The sequence below is a fragment of the Labrus mixtus genome, chromosome 5 (assembly GCF_963584025.1).
Source record: "Labrus mixtus chromosome 5, fLabMix1.1, whole genome shotgun sequence".
NCBI classification, from domain to species: domain Eukaryota; kingdom Metazoa; phylum Chordata; class Actinopteri; order Labriformes; family Labridae; genus Labrus; species Labrus mixtus.
In genome coordinates, this window is record NC_083616.1 from 8,154,785 (window position 1) to 8,172,931 (window position 18,147).

Below are 18,147 nucleotides of genomic sequence, written 5' to 3' on the forward strand. Positions count from 1 at the left end.
CTAATGCAAACTGTAGTAAGCTGTATTCATAAGATATGTATACTACTACTATAAAATATTCTCTGAGATATGAGTCAGATGACTGAAACACTTTCTAACACATTCCCTGTGTGCCTTAATTTTAATAACTGTTCTTTTCCACATTGACTGAAATACTTTGAGTCTTTTTAATGTATTGTTCTACTACTGAGCACACATTAAGAGTAAATATATTTATCATACTCTGAAAAAAAAAAAAAAAACTTGATTTTAAAAATGATGTGAGCTTCATCTCAAATATGGAAGAGTTGAAGCAGAATAATTTAAAAAGGCTCTGGCCGTGTTCATAAAGACACAACATAACGTGAACTTTCTGGCACTTTGTTACATCATATGATAGAGAAATTATGAGAGTTTCAGAAAGCTGTGTCAGAAACCTGTAATGATGTTTCTATTTAGGAGAAAAGAGAAAACAATGCATGCACGTGCAGGACGAGAAAGGTAAGGAAGATCATGTAGATTAAAACGTTGTCCTGGTTAAATACAATTCCACATTAGGAGCTGAACAGTGTTGCAGACCTTTTTCCTTTTAAAAAAAAAATCCCTATTGATTAATGTTGTGTGTGTGTGTGTGTGTGTGTGTGTGTGTGTGTGTGTGTGTGTGTGCTTGTGTGTGTCCTTTTTTAAAATATTCTTAATGCTGTTTTCCGAAGCTCAAAATCATGATTCATCTTAATACTGTGAAATCTAAAATAGACAAAATTTGATGCATGCTGTATTGGTCAGGTTAATTAAAAATGAAACCTTACAGGATTAAGAACATTGTGTCAGAACGATAGAATTTTTAAACCTTTCATGGCATTGACTTAAGTGTGCAAGCTTTGCTTCTTTCCTTGCAGCTGTTTTTTAATTACCCTGCACCTACATTATGTGCATTGAAAACCACCATTCTTTTACTTTATAATAAAAACAAAACGATATCACATACAGCAGAATAATACGTTTATAAAATGTAAATTCATTCAACACTTATTTCCAATAGGTCTTGTTAACTCTCCAATAGGCTGATTCGATTTCCTCCCCTGTCATTATTCTTATGAGCTGTGATCTAAAGTTGTGATTCAAGATGAAGTAGAACGCTTTCACTTCACATCAGGTTTTCAGTGGAAGCAGCAGGAGCAGCAGCTGCAGGTGACCCCTGATGGATTTGATGTAGTATTATATTTGCTGACAGAGTAACCACGGTATAATACTTGTGCCCACAGGAACCTTGAAATGAAAGGCAATGTCCTGGTCTCCTGAGATGCTATATCAGCAAAGACTCAGCAATGCAGGAGGGGATGGGAGACGTGTTACAAGATAAACTCATATTGACACTTCTGGCAGAATTCATCATTTCTGTCCCCCGAACATTTTTCTGTGTTTTCAAAAGCAGCCTGGTGGCAGGCAGGATGTTTTGCCTCAGAATTGCCATTAACAATTATTTTAAAAGGGAGGATATTAAATTCTTATATTGCTGGTGGCAAAATTAAAATTAAATATGAGGTTAAGCATAATTTATTGCAGATTTAATAACAGCAGAAATACATTAAGCTGGTTCGAGGTAATTTAGCTTTGAATTTCTCAAACTGAGTATGAATACATTCGGTTTGTAGCTGAAGATGATGCATCTTTCCTTCAATTCATCATGCTCCGAGCATCATTTATATATCCATTTTCTCTGTCTCTGCAGTTTTATTCTCTCTCTGTCGATTTCTTTTATTTACAGCTCTGACAACCCTGTAAATTATTTCACAACCAAACAAACAGAAATCTTCAGTAGAATCCATGATTTATTCCCCCCTTTCCTTCCCTGTACTTTTATGTTATTCTCTTCCCCACAGAAACAGCACCACATGCAGTGATATGAGCTGTATAATCATCCTCCCTTCTGCTTACAAAGAGACTAGCCTTTTGTATCCTGGAAGCCGTTTTTTAACCCAGAGTGAGCTACAGAAGCCAGAACTCACAGCAAATTATAAATACAAAATAACCTTTCCATGTGAACCCTGCCTTTCATCAGCCCCCTGCAGTCCAACGGTCCTGTGCAGGCTCTGCTATTGTGAGCTGCCCCGGCTAATTGTTAAACATGTTCTTGTCAATCACGACAATCCCAAATGGCAACTCCTCAGCCGGCACAACAATGAGCTGCCTGAGCTGCCGTAGTCTTAGAGGAGTAATTGCCGTCCATTCGCCAGAAGCCCATCTCCATTCCATTAGCGGCTGTACGATATGAATGGTTGAAGCTCGCTTGGTGATAGCAGACCTATTCAAGCTTGTGCATGTGCTGAATGGTCCCTTTTTTTCCTGTTCTATGTGTTTCATTTCCACACAGTCAGGCCAAACAGAAGGGTTCGGTAATTGCATTTGTGAGAGCATTGTGTTCAGAGACAGAGGGGCATATTCTCTGCTTGTCATGAATCTAAAATCTACAGTAAAAAAAAACACAGAGTTGACTGTTTCACTTTATGACACAGACCAACAGAGATGTCGCTACTTCACTCAGCTGCTTTAGCTGAATTGATCTCCCCCGCGAACCTCATCTAACCCAGTTGCATGGTTTGTTAGCTGCACATAAGCAGCCCTACTGGGTGAGAAAACACAGTGTAACCTTGGGGGAGGCTGTTAGCTGTCGGCACATAATACATATTTCTGAGTTATCACTCTATGATGATGGAAAAACAACTATTAGATATAAGAAGCCTGATGATTGAGTCCTTACTGTAGATGGCAAACACAACATGCTATTGTTGCCGGGGAGAAGTGGCTCAGTGTGGAATAATAAGAGGTTTTGAAATGATCTCTTGAAACTCTAAATATATTTTGCTTTAATAAAATCACAGCAGTGAGTTCTGTATTCTGAGATCCATCCTACCGCTTTTGTTCAAGTGCTTTTTAAAGGCTCTTCAGAGGGGTCTTGAAGAAATCTCAAGATTTTGAAGATGGATGTGGGCAGGACGCTAGATGGAGGAGAGGAACCTTTCAAGCATATCTCATTCCAATAAGCTTTAGGAGTGCGTTTAGATTCACAATGGTTCCACTCGGCTGGAGAGAAACATTTTCAGAATTTAAACGCTCACCAATTCTTCAGAAAGCCCTCCGCTCACATGAAGCGTTAAATTCAACTCAAAGCAGCTGCAAAAGAGATCTACATTTTCCATATACAGGCTTTAGAGCGTTTGGCTTGGCTGAAGATTTGCATTAAGGGGATTTTTTTTCTCTCTCTCTCTCTCTCTCCTCCACTCCCATTGAAGAAACTTTGCGAAGTTTAATCATGGCTTCTGTTGACGCCCCTGGGTTTTGTATCTTTAGCTGTTCCCCCGGCAGCTGAGAAACATTGAAAAACTTCATCATAATCTGTTCCAAAGTCTGAATATAGATTTCTCAAATCATTCCAACCACGACTTTACATCTAAATATTACGCCCTCAAATATTGGATTTATAATTATGTCTCTTTGTGTGGCCTTCCTCATGTTCAGCTGCACTCAAGAAACCCTCCAGCTTTGAAGCAACGCCTCGTTAAAAAACAGCTTTCCCTTCAGCATTTCTCGGAGCAATTCCATCTTCACAAAGAGCCTTTTGATTCAGTGTAAAAGAAATAAACATCTACATTTCACATTATTGATCAAATTCTGCTTCCAACTGGAATGCATCTCGACAGCAGCCTGAATAATAATCTGTGGTGCTTACCCGCATGCCGAGCTCGATGTTCTCACCCCCGTAGACCTCCATGCCAGGATCCAGCAGACCGATGTCACCAAAGTATTCCCGATCAACCACAAAGGAGCAGCCGATCATAGCTGGAGTTCTGCATGAGCAAAAAGAGTAGGAAGCTTTTTATAATTTATAATCATCCAACCACTGAACACTTAACACCCACAGAGAGCGCTAAAATATGAAATGCAATCAAGACAGAAGGCATCTAGGGTTTTAAAAGTTTTTTTTGTTTTTTTTTTGTTAATGAGCTTGGAAAAATACATCCTGTTTACTATAAAAAGCATTTTTTAAATAAAGTTCATACAGACTAAGCATTGATTAAATCAACTGAAATTCAATGTCCACATCATCCAGTTTTGGTTTCATCTCCGATTTAAAATCTTGTTGGATAATATTGACACATTTAAAGGTTTTTTTAACCACTATGAACCTGACTGAAAGGCTCATTTAATGAAAGAAGAAGACAAGAAAAACGTATTGAATATTTTTCAGCCTGGTTCAGCCTGATTGAGAATTAAAAGACAACAACTATGATGAAGTGAGAGACGTGTTTAATCAATTCTCTTTATATTAGGACGGCTGATTTATTTCTGTTTACCAAGTCAGTCGATTTCTTGTCGTCGTGTCGTATCTTGTCTTTTGGTATCATATCGTATCATATTGTATTGTATCGTAAATGCTCCACTTTATTAATCAGCTGATCGATAACTTGGTCTGTTTTTTGTGATGGCGCTGTACATTTAGCCTACCAGACCAGTTAACCAGACCTTTTCGCTTAAATCTACTGCTTCTTGCTTTTTGAAATGAGGTCAATAAAAGAGGGGAGCCTGACAAAACAATTAAATGGAAAAACAAAAGAATGACCTTTAAGATGCTAAAATGTGATGATTCACTGAGAAGAACAGAACAAGTTGGAGATTAATCTCTGCGTGTTTATCACTGTGTACTACATCCTTTGTGTAAATCATTTGATTAATTCTAAAATGTAAAAGTATTGAGTAGTGCAGTTTTATTAATTAGATTTAATGAAAATGAGGAGAAAAGTAAATAAAACATAAAACCTCTTACTCCCCGACCCAGTGCATGTGTCTAAAATGGCTTGCTGACTGTAATTGTAACTGTACTAATACATAAATAAATACTAATTCATGTTTTAGTAGAAATATAAACATGTAAATAAATTAAATACTTAAAAAAAAATGTTTTAAATCTGGTGAAACTTAAAAACTTCCCAAATGTATCTGGTAGAAAAAGACACAGAAAGCATTTTATTCACAAGGACCTTGTTTCTTTCCACCTTTAATACAAGAAACGCTCCCACTTCAGCTACGGCCCCCCGAGGCTGCTTCACTCCGCTATTATCTGTCAGCTCTAAAGAGCTCTGGGACAAAAGCTCCACAAAAAGCATTACATTCATACACAGTTTGAAGCTGCCTTATGTTTTTCTCTAAAGTGACCAATGAGTGGCTTTATTCTTCTTTCTGGAAAGGTGCCTGGGGTAAGTTCACCATATATTATTACACACACACACACACACACACACACACACACAGATAGAGAGAGAATGTGTGTCCGCCAATTCAGTTTGAGAGGCATGGCAGAAGGAAAGGCTTAAAGGGAAAAGCTGCATTATGATTCATTGACCCTGTAAAAAGCTAAGCTAACAGTGAGTGAGCAAAAAGAATGGTGCTTTTAGGTTGAGAGTGCGCATAAAACACAGTCTGGTTCATCACCAGAGCTCTATTTTAAAAACAATTTAAAGAGACATAAATCTGTAATTCAGGGAAAGGTTAATACTCACCTGGATCTTTATATTCTCAAGACAAAGTTTCCTTTGACTTTTGCTTGCACTATTTTATGACTTGACATAAAATAGGTCATGTCAAATTGATGCCAGTTGTTTAAAATATCCATGACCATCATCTTCCCATCTATTTCCTGCTGTCAAACTTTCTACATGTCATTTGTCAGGACATAGTAAATGCATTGTGACCCTCCTCCAACTTTTTCACCTCCAAATCATCTCATCCAGCAACCATGGGCCGAGCTCTTCAGAAGGCCACCCCTCCTCCCATCATGCATCTTTCCTTCACCACCTCCACCAGTGTCCAGATTCCAGTATCCTTATATTCTGAATATTATTGCCAAAGATTTGTCATATATCTTATCTGCATGTACTAAAATCTATTCATTCATAATAAAGTCTGTCTTTTAATTCTTTCTTTTTAATATTAGACTTTCTTTCCAATGTATATAGTTCTTCTCGTCTTGCCTGACATAGACTTTGTTTGAATTGTAAGGTGGTGACAGCGAGGCTTTCAAGTTCCATTATTTGCTCTCGGTGTGCAGATAAAAAGACAGACACTGCACACACTCAGCCCCCCTTCACCTCATCCTTCCTCCTCTCTTGACAAGTGACCTAGCTCTCCTGTCTGCACAATGCAAACTGTGCGGCTCTCTTTGAGAGCTCTCTTTAAAATAAGCTTCCCGGCAATGCAAACACTGCTTCTGTGTGTAAAGTACTGACTCAGCACCTTCAGACAGATGCTCGGGATGATAAAGTGAAAACCTGTGCGACTGTCTTTGTTCTGTTTGTGATGCTTTCAGAAACAGGTATTGTATAATCATGAAAGAAAATATCTTTAAATCAAGAATAATCACAACTTTATTTGTCTAGAGTACACAGTAATTAAACACGGATTAAAAAAACAAAACACAAATTAGAGTCAGCCATTTTCCCTCATAAATGAGAATATTAGGAGGGTAAATACTGCAAAGCAGACCCCCCGGTTGTGGATGACTCAGTGACTCTAATGTTGGTGTTCTTTTTACATCTCCTCTTTATTTCCCATACTTCTCCGCTAATTCAGTGCACACAGCACCACAGGTTAACCAACAGAGCTGTCAATCAAATAATTTTACAAATTTTATGGCATCAAATAACTCAAAACAGTAAAACCAACACTTGGTATGAAATCAGCACAGTGAGAACTAACTATAAAATCAGAAACCGCATTTGAGAAAAAGTTGGCGTGCATTTTAAATTTTGACCCATGTCGTATCTGTTACGTGGAGGAGGGATATATGACACATACTGCAGGCAGTCAGCAGGGGGAGCTCACAATGTTTTGGCTACACTGCTTTGGAGCTGTCCTGTCATCTATCTTTTTACACAGTCTTTGCTTTAAAGCATCAAACAAGCAACAGTTTCTTCTTTGCTTTTGGTTTCGAGGCGGTATTGAACACTCAAAAGAATAGAAGTCAATCACAAAAGAGGCAGAGGTAAAAAAAAAAAAAAAGACATTCAATAGACAACTGATGCAGCTCTGTGTGACCCTGACACCAGTTGTGTGTGAAGTTGAACAAAATCCCCTGTGTGTTATTTGTTATGTTTTCTAAGTGGGAACGCCACACAGAGCCTTTGTTCTCCCTGTCACTGCTTTCTACACCTGCCCTGTTGTTCTGGCTCTTTGTACCCACATGTTCACAGCAGAGCAGAACTCTCTGAATTTTGTTGCATAGCTTCTTGATAGAAAGTTGGTTCATGAAAAACAAGGCGGAATTAAAAGAGTTTGTCACAAATTAAGTTCTGGACTGCATTACGTAACACAGATTTCTTCTTTGAATGTCATTAGGTGTAGTTATTTTTAGTGTGCAGATGGTCAGCCTGCAGGGCTCCTCCGCCCTTCACACCCCTTTACTTTGGTTTGGAAAATCATTTACTTGCAAAATGAACATCTGATGATACATGAACACTGTGTGTGCAATCTGGTTAAATAAAGATGATCATAGAAGATTTCCTGCCTGCTCTCAAATGAAGAGAGTGTTGTTGAAACTGCTTCTTTTTAACCTGACAGCTTCTCTTTGAATTCATATAACCCTGATGCTTGAAGTAAAGTACAAGAGGAAAATGCAGACACATTAAAGACATTATCAGGAATTATGTCATTTGATTGATATTCTGATTCCTGTATAACCAGCCTTACTGGCATTTTTTCGTAGTTTAATTCATATTTTCATCTCAAGCTATTAATGTACTTCATACATTTAACTATTTACAGTTTCATTTAATGTGTGTATGCTTTACATGTGCAGTATACTGACACAATATTTGTACTGTATTTTCAGTTTTACAGAAACGACCATCACTAAAGCCACTTTGTTCAAGAAAACGGTTTTATTGGAGTTTTTGCTCGCTATCTGTCTAGCCTTGCTCAGAAACGCAATCGTGAGGACAGAATAATTGATATGATTATACCTCCCGTTGAATGACTTTCCCATTAGCAGTTATTCAAGGATTAAGCCATTGAAGCACTACTTAAATGCATCACCATGTGTGATACTGTTTATAATGGAAATGCTTCATTTGATTGAATTGAGATTATTGAGATCATTTAAAGGCATATGTTGCCGTTTTGATGACACATGTTGGTTTGATGCATGATGGAATCAGTTGTTGATTACAAGTCTGAGCTCATTTCATTCTCTGTGCATCATTAAGAGTTACACCTGTTTAAATTGCAGTGGTGTCGATCATCTTGTGACATTTTTAAACTTCTGTTCATCTGGAAAGGTGACATGCATTAAGAGCTGTCAGATTTCTAAGTATCTGCTTGAGCAAGGTTTTAACTGAAGTACTCTGTTTAAGTATGCCTTTGACAGTAATTGCAGGAAGTATTGAAAGTGTATCTGTAGCCTTTTCATGTCTGAGGCTCTTATTTACCTTACCCTGCCTTTAACTGCTTTTAACACCTTGAGCCAGCAGCAGATTTCGGGAATTTATTTCCTCAAACTCTTTAAACGAGGGAAAAAGTCTCTCCGTGTAATATTTGGTTGAAAGTGATAGGTTCCTGTCCACATCGAAACCACTCTGCAACCATTTCAACAACTCTCCTTTCTCTGTTTCCTGTCAATGACCCCTGAAGTTGCCAAAGAAAACCTGATTTTCACTTTGATTTCAGATTTCTAAAATGGTTGCACTCCTCTGTGCTCTCAGAATGTGGCAGTTTTCTGCCTTCTCGTTCCCTTTTACTCTACCTTCTGTTGTCGAATGTGTCCGAACTGCCAGAACAGAAAGCTTTGAGCCTGAGCCCTGAATGGACACAGAGTGTCTGTTGTTGATGGGCAGAAACCTTCAGGAAACAAGTGGGAGAATGATTTCCAATAGAAATCCTAACAGCTGACACACTTCAGCTGCGCCTTGAGGCGATCCGTGCATTTGCAGCAAAGTGTCGATAGAGAAACACGAACCAGCTCTGTAGAGTCGGAGGCTTTTCTTCTATGTCTCTGCTATCTCCACTCAAGCACTTTATGCTCCATGTTTGATTTTCATGGAGCTGTGATAAAACACCTATAACAGTCCACACTATCAAGTATCATCACAATGTTTGTTTATTTGAGACCAACTGTATCAAGTGAAAGTGCTTTACCTACAGAGAGCTGGACTGGGAGATGAAAGGAATTTCTGCTTTTAGATTCAGTTTTTGTTCACTTAGATTTTTCATCATTTGTTTTATTTCGTTCTTTTTTGGCAGTACGATGTAGAGGAATTTTCCTTTTCAGTTTGTAATTAAATAAAATAATGAAAAGGTGCAGGTAGAAGTAAAGCTTATAAATCTGCCCTTTGTACCAGGAAAAAGAAAGTACAAAAAATGTAGAATTATTAAATTAGAGCCCGACTGATTAATCAGCCAGCCAATTATATCGGCCGATATAAGCATATGCAGTGACTATCGTATCGGCTAATTTTATCGCAGAATTGCGACGATATTACACTATTTATTAATCAGTCTTATATCATTTAATTCAAGTATTGTTGTATTACAATAGCATTCCTCTTTCTGGATGGCACTAGCAGAGTGTGATATAGATTACAACAATCATTATCAGTCCCGAGAGTGTCAAGCAGTGATGCACGTATGTGCAGTTTATTTCTAGTTGAGTGACCGTCTTGTCTTTGTTATACTGGATATCTTGTTTGATAACTGCATTTGAGGGATCAATGCAATACATGTGTATTTTTATATCTATGTATCTCTACAGATCAAACATATGTAGATCTAAGAAAGATATTGTCGATATATCAGTATCATATTTTTTCTCTACCTAATAACGATATCGTCACCAAAAAATCCATATCAGTCGGACCCTCATTTTATTGCTTTGATAAAATTAATAAAATATCACAGCAGAAAGCATTGGTATGTTTCATGTCTGCAGTTTGGATATGATGAAGAAACCAAGGATTTAAACGATACTATTAAAAACAATGTTAAGTATATTTGTTTTCAGCAACCATTCAGTTTGCATATTGTTTAATTATCAGCTATCGGAGTAGCTTGTCAGTGTTCTTAGTTTGGTAAGGGCTGCACAGTATTTGATTGATTGATTGATTGATTTGTATTTTTGTGTTATTTATATTGCAAGACACAGAAAATAACAGAAGCTTAACTTTGTGTGCTTTATGTTAATATTCAATCATACTTTGTATTGTTTAGGAGTTCAAGTCTATTTCCTGCTTAAAATACAAACACCCCCTCTACTGTTCTACCACACTTGATTCATCCATCTGACAGCCGCTTTCTGTGTCGAAGTTGTGTTTTTCATATGTCAACAAACGTATCTAACAATGTTACAATATTACAATTTTATGATTATTATAATAATTTTATAATTATACAATTATAAACTGTCTGTTTAATCTGTGTAACCAGCCCTATGACAGTAACTCTCACAGAACACACAACACTACACTGTACATGTACTGCTGATGTAGGTACACCTTATGTACACACTCCATTAACTAACATGTGGAAGATGTGCTGCGGTTGACAAGGAGAACCAATTAAAAAGTTACCTCACTGAAAATCTGTCTGCATCGTACGGCCGACATTACCTGTGACAGCAGCTCCTTTGCTTGCTTGTTTAACAGACAGTTGACACACAGACTCTGTATGCAGAGCGGTCAGTTCACTCTGTGCGTCTGTGAGGAGGTGCACTAGTGTGATACACAGACTTTTTCTTTCAGAAGAGTCACTGAAGACCTGAAACTGGTGAACTCTCCTTTTGCATGAAGCCTGAAAAAAGTACCAGAGTGAGGTGTCTCAGTTTATCCGCTTAACATTCCACCTCCCACAATGTGACTTTTCAACTGCACTGTATTACAGTGGCCAGCGATGCTTAAATAATATATAGTGGAGCTAGCATGTGTGCAGCCTCAGATCCTCAACATGCTCCTTTAAATCCTTAAAACATCTATTCTTCAAACTCCAGTTGATCAGGCTTTTGGCTTCATAAAAACCTGGCAGAGAAGCTTATGGCTTCCTTTCACTACGTCTGTTTATGATCTCGAAGAGAGCCCTTGATCTCAGGGTACCTTTTTGCACTAATGAATGTACTGAACTCCTGGTGTGTCAGGGATCTCCTGCTGATACTGAGCGGCCCTCCTGTTGCAGGTTAACATCTTTTTGGACTGAAATTTCAAACATTGTCTTTCACATTTACCGGTTCTTTCTACAGTTTGTCATTTGAAAAAATACCCTGACTAGACAGTCTTTCCTTTAGAGTAAAAATAGCACTTCATGAGATTAAATATTGGATTTACAACAGGAAAATGTCCAGTAAAGAGGGACAGATAAAGTGTTGTTAATTCTATATATCTTTAATTAGAAAATGTTATGTTTGTATTTTAGTAATTCTTTTTCACTCACATCTGCAGGTTTTGACTTCTGATCTGAAGTCAAAATGTGTTTTTGCTCAAACTTTGGTGAAAATGAACCAAGCTCACAGAATAATCTGTAACCCAGCAGGGCCATGAATATGGAAAAGATGAACAATAGAGGCTGACCTCCTTCAAGCTCTGCCTGACATGACCTTTCATTCTCAGCCTCTGCAAACTTTAGATGTAATTCCAAATAAAGCAGGACAGTGTTCAACGTGTACATCGAAAGTCTTTAAAGACTGTTAAGTTGTAATGTTTCTCTGATTGCCACAATGTTATTTCATTTCTAACATTGTCAATGGCAAAGGTTCTCTACCTGTTTGTAAAATACAGCATGAAGTTTGGTCTAAAGCCCCAGGCTGCAAAATATGACAGTCTAGATTAAAATGCCCAGTTAGATCTTTAAATAACTCAAGTCTCTTTTTCTTCTTATTTTTGATCTGCAAACTTCTTCAACACTAAACGCAAAGGGCCCTCTGCTCTAACTGAGACCTTTATTTGTCCAAACTTGCAGCAAGACAAGGCTGGTTAAAAGGACTGGTCCTTAAATTAGGATGGGCTTTTATTTTAAGTTTTACAGTATCCATTTTTCATCACTTCAAGCGAGTTTTACTTTACAGGTTTTTTTTTTATCATGTTACCTTTAAGTAAATGAAACACTTTCTATAAGACTTCATGTTCTGCTGCCTCCTTGAGGAGAAAAATCTCACTCTTTCTTTCTGGTACATTTCTGAAATGGAACATCTCTAGGTGTTGAGTGTCACTAAAATGTGCTTAAAGAAACAAAGAAGTAGCAAAAAGAACTGATTTTGTTCCAAAATAAAATAAAGTATCTGAGGAAAAAAATGTATCCATACATATTATACACTTTAAAAATATTGATTTGAGAGAAGCAAACTTATAATGTAACCACATTTGATATTTGTCCCGATCCTGCACACATATAACTACAGAAACCAGAGGGTATAACACATTAGTGTCAGTCAGTGTCTGACATTAATTATTTTTTTGTCACACTCAGATGGATATTCGTTGAGGGGAGAAGTTAATGAGCACTACAGTAAGCTCATTTCCACACATACAACATTTGACTGTGTTACCATGTTACTGTAGCTTGCTCTGTCCAAACAGATGTTTAGATTAAAGATCATTTCAATGCAACACAATACTTCTGTGCTCGTTCTCAGTGTATTCAAATTCAATATGATTTGACCTCAGAAGCACGTAATCAATTCTGGGATTATACAGAAACATGATACCAGCCAGCACTGCTCTCCAATCAGCAGCAGCATAATGGGATGACCTGCTCGTATTCAACACACAATTACACTAATGACACTGCACTGCGTTGGCCTTGTGATCCTGCATCAAAATGAATGTATTTATCATGCTAATTAGACAGCTTTCTATGGAAGGTGGAGGGGAGGGGCTTTATTTTTGTGTTTGGGCTGCACAGTGGAGTTCAGAGCACCTTAGCTTGATGGCCCCACACATGAATAAGTCATAAACAGAAGCTATCCATATTTCATCAAACATCCTCATCTATAATGGAAGCTGTTCACCAGCCCAAGCCTCACCTGATGGGTGCTGTCTCATCGCCCTTGTCCAGCCACTCCTGCGGGGGGATGATGTACATACACCACAGCCCCCAGTTGTAGCCATGGGCGGCGTTGGCATACTGCTGCACCTCAAACGTGTTGTACTTGATGTTGTCGATGGCAGGCAGGATGATGCGGGTGTGATCCTCCTTCATCCGGGTCAGAATGGGTTCAGCCCTTTTGGATAAGAGACAAACAAAAGCTCAGAGAGGAACTGTCTGAATCAAGTTTGCAGGAGATGCAAAGGGCGGAAAAAGAGTGTAAGAGGAGAACAGTCGGCTACAGGGCAAATAATAAAGTGCTGCACATTTTCATTCTGCCCCTGTTGAGCTTTAAAGTATTAATATTGAAACAATGTTAGAAAGACTAAATCTGGTCAGCAAGTAACTGAATGCAAAAGTGGGAAAACTGTGAAACTATTTTGCACCAAGTCAAACCAAATGTATTTTTAAATATATTAAAAAGAAAAGTATTGACTGTTTTTCCTGATTTCATAAAAATGGAGCCAGGAGCAGCTCTGGATGACTGCACACGTCGTTCCAACTTTGACTCCATTTCTACATTTACAAGGTTTCTCAGTCTGTCCAATAAGCATTTATTCAACATTCAAAAAGGATTGCCAGGATCCGCTTCCCCCCTTGGTTTACGTTGCAAGGTCTTGCAAAATGAATTTTCCTCGAACGACAAATAATATCATATCCTATTTTCTATCTCCTTCTCATGAAAACGAAGTGTCAAAATGTGACACTCAGCCAGCGAGAGACCTGATAAGAGGAAAGACTTGATAAAGAAAAATGCATTAAGAGGAAAAAAAGGCTTAGTCTGCTGCTGGGAAAACTATCAACTCTTTCTTTTTCTCTATGTGAATGTTGCAAGTTAGATCTGAAAAAGTCTAGCTCCGAGCCCTGCACCTCGATCTTCATTATGTGGCTATTGCTTTAAGAAATCTCACAAATTCTTTAGGAGCACATCAAAAGGAGAACAGGGGCTATCTCTTTTAGAGTCCTCAGGCTACGGGTAGCTATTAAGAGGCCTATAAGGGTAAAACGTCTAAAAAAAGATGGGACTGTCAGTTGAAACTTCAGCACGTTAATTAAGGGTTCTTGTCGTAGTTAATGGAGTATTTTAGCACCAGCTTCTGAGCCTGAGGACGGGTCGTGAAGAGGACTCGTAAGTCACAACCAACAATTTAGAGTCCCACAACTGATTGCCTCTTGTCTGTCAGTATTTTAATTTAGCTTTAAAAGAGATAAAGACAATGACATTTTAAAATTGAAAGGAGAGATGGAAGGGTTTGTAAGCATGTTAATGAAAGTTGAAATAGAAAGAGAAGTGTAGCCCTTCAGAAGAACTGTGTTTACCTAATCTCTTACTTGGAGTTAGTTTAGAATCTGTACAAGTCTTAAGTTAGCAGTTTAAGTAGCGAGCTTGAGCCAGAAGGGTTTATCTGAGTTCACTATGAAGTTTGGCTTTATATAAAGTGATATTATATTATATATTCAGTGATCTTGTCTATCAACATAAAAGCCGTCTTGCTGCAATCAATCAATCAAGCAGAAGTATCTCAATCATCTAAGTAATCATCGATAGTCATATTAATGATCAATGAATAACTCACAGAGCTCATACTTCTCAAAATGTATTAAGATTAAAGATTAAAAAAATAAAATAAAATATCAGTAGTAACAGTTAAATGAGTTATCTAATGTAGAGACACAGAGTTTGTTTTGACCGTAGTCAATACAAACAGGCGAAACCGACCTGAGAAAGACCATATGTTTACCAACAATGTATCCAAGTACAATTTACAAGACATTTTTATAAGAATAATAATAATAATAATAATAATAATACATTTTATTTAAAGGCGCCTTTCAAAACTCTCAAGGTCACCTTACAGAGCAGAGATAAAAACAACAAAGTAACAACACAACGATAAAATTAACATAAAAAACATAAATGTACAGGATGTAAAGGAGTTATGAGACCGGATGGAGAATGATCAGATTGAATATGCCAGTTTAGAAAGATGTGTTTTGAGATGAGATTTGAAAATGGAGAGAGAGTCTATATTACGGATTTGTGGTGGGAGGGAGTTCCAGAGGTGGGGGGCAGAGCGGCTGAAGGCCCTGGATCCCATGGTGGACAGGCGGGCAGGTGGTGCAGTGAGTTGAATTGAAGAAGAAGACCTGAGAGTGCGGATAGGTGTGTTGATGTGCAGGAGTTCAGAGAGGTAAAGCGGAGCAAGGTTGTGGATGGCCTTGAAGGTGAGGAGCAGAATTTTGAAGGTGATGCGATGTTTAACCGGGAGCCAGTGAAGGTGCTGTAGGACAGGGGTGATGTGATTAACAGAGGGCGTTCTGGTGATGATGCAAGCGGCAGAGTTATGGACCAGTTGAAGTTTGTGGATGGACTTGAGAGGGAGACCAAAGAGAAGGGAGTTGCAGTAGTCAATGCAGGATGTAACCAGGGTGTTGACGAGGATGGCAGTACTGCTGGGAGTGAGGGACGGGTGGAGGCGATTAATGTTACGTAGATGGAAATAAGCAGACTGGGTGACATTATTGATGTGAGCTTGGAATGATAGTGTGCTGTCTAGGATGACACCCAGACTCTGGGTGGATTGGTAGAGCTGGGTGTCATCCGCATAGCAATGGAAGTGGATGTTATACTTACGGAAGATATGGCCAAGAGGAAGGAGATAGATGATGAACAGAAGGGGGCCCAGGACAGAACCCTGAGGAACACCGGTAGTGTCTGGAAATGGCTAGGATTTGAAGGTTCCGAGTTAAGTGAACTGAGTGCGACTAGAGAGATAGGATGAAAACCAGTGCAAGTGTGTGTCAGTGATTCCAATGGAGGCAAGTCTGTCAAGGAGTGTGTGATGGGAGATGGTGTCGAATGCTGCACTTAGATCAAGGAGGATGAGGATGGTTAGAAGTCCAGAGTCAGCTGCCATGAGTAGGTCATTAGTGATTTTTACCAGTGTTATCTCTGTGCTATGGAGGGGGCGGAAACCAGACTGGAACTGTTCATAGAGGTTATTGTCAGACAAATGAGTGTGAACCTGAGATGCAACTGTTTTTTCAAGAATTTTGGATAGGAAGGGTAGATTAGAAATAGGACAAAAGTTATGGAAGTCATTGGGGTCTGCACCAGGTTTCTTAAGTATAGGGGTTATTGAAACTGACTTGAAAGAAATGGGAACAAGACCAGAGGTGAGGGAGGAATGTATGATGACCATTATTAGGGAAGACAGAGGGGGTAGGCAAGCTTTTACCAGGACAGTAGGAAGAGGGTCTAATGGACAGGTAGATGGTTTTGATTTCTGAATGAGGTCAGATATTTCAGCAACAGAAGGAAGTTTGAAACTTGAAAGTGAGCGAGAGAGAGGGGGTAAGAAGACTGGGAGAGATGAGATGTTAGGAGTCAGTTGCTGGTGAATCTTGTCTACTTTGGCAGTGAAAAATGACATTAAAGAGTTACAATAGGCGGTGGAATACAGACGAGAAGCAAGAGAGTCCGGTGGTCGTAGTATGTTGTTGACGATGGAGAACAGTGTCCTTGTATTCCCTTCACCTGAGCTGATGATACCTGAGTAGTGAGTTGATTTTGCTGTAGAGAGAATGTCCTTGTAGTGGAGAATGTTATTGTGCATTTCTCTGTGAATAAGAAGTCCAGTTTTCTTGTAGAGACGTCCCAGGCGACGCCCTTTTGTTTTGAATTGGCAAAGTTCAGGCATAAACCATGGAGCAGAGTGGGTGAAGGAAACAGTCCAGGTTTTAAAGGAGCCAGGGTATTTAAGAGGCTATGTAGACCATCACTGTGATGAGAAACCAGTTCATCGGGGGTGGATAAACAGTTTATGCTGGGGAGGCTGTCAATGCCACTGGAGAGAGCAGTTAAGTTAATGTCCTTGCTGTTGCGATATGAAATGACACGTGGCAGATTTGTTTTGGATAATGTAAGTTTGACATTGAAAGATATTAACATGTGATCAGAAATGGGAAGGACATCTGCAGTGCAGTCAAGCGGAGTGACGCCAGAGCAGCAAATTAAGTCCAAGATATGTCCTTTGGAGTGAGTAGAAAAATCAATATGTTGCTGCAATCCAAAGCTGTCAAGGCAAAATGGAAGTCCTTAGTCAAGGCATTGTTAATATTAATATAAAATCTCCCAGCAATATTATGTTAGGGGAGAGTGAGCACAGATGAGTTAAAAAGGAAGCAAATTCATTCAAGAAATCAGTATTGGGCTTCGGTGGACGATAGACAGTGGCCACTATGGTGGGTGTAGGCCCATTCATTTGTAAGGCAATAGATTCAAATGACAACTGAACAGGGACAGAAACAGGCGACACCTCCCCCTCTGCCAGAGGTACTGGGTTGACATCTGTAAACAAACCCAGGAGGGGTACATTCATTCAGCTGTGAAGGTTGTTGCCACGTTTCAGTTAAACACAAAAATTCAATCTTACGGTCAACCAGGACCTTTGCTGGTAAGAGAGCGGGTGTTGAATAATCCAAAGTTGAAATCGTTGTGGTCATGTTTGACGCTGACGTTAGCCGACCTGGCTAGGCTGGCTAGGACAGTGCGGTCAACTTTCTGGCTGGAGTTTCTTCGGGGTTGACGAGTTGAAGACCAGATGGGTTGTATTGGTGTGGAGTCGTCAATTTGAAAGCCCCGTCGGGAACCACGGTGGATATATTTCCGACAGGCATGACGAGCGAAGTCCAGGTAGAGATGCAAAGCCGGCGGAGGATCGGACAGGTGGAAGCGTAGTTGCAGGAGCTCAGCGGCTGTGTAACGGAGTACCGCTGACGTTGGGTTGAAGATCAAGGACAGGGCAGTCCAGGCGAGCACGGACCATACAAACATTTTATTAATCCACATTGTTGGCGATGGTGGACTAGATAAGGGCTCCGGCAGCAGAAGCAGCCCAGGTGAGGAGTGGGAGCCCTACACGCAACAGGTAAGCTAATAGGCTATTAGTCCAAATTAACTCACTGGGTAATCTGATCTTTTGGAAGTATGTCCAGGGAAGAATGCAACAAATTCAAAAAGTCTGTAGATCAGTAAAAACAGTAAAAAAT

General features: G+C 39.2%; 1 protein-coding gene across 1 annotated transcript in view; it reads right to left on the minus strand.

Moving 5' to 3' along the window:
• Window positions 1-18,147, minus strand: part of galnt9 (polypeptide N-acetylgalactosaminyltransferase 9) — a 103,711-nt gene that overhangs the window by 35,563 nt on the left and 50,001 nt on the right. The window contains exons 5-6 of the mRNA XM_061037597.1: window positions 13,034-13,231; window positions 3,710-3,827 (exon numbers count right to left, since the gene is read on the minus strand). Coding sequence (XP_060893580.1) covers window positions 3,710-3,827; window positions 13,034-13,231 — 316 coding nt within the window. The remainder of the gene's footprint in view (window positions 1-3,709; window positions 3,828-13,033; window positions 13,232-18,147) is intronic.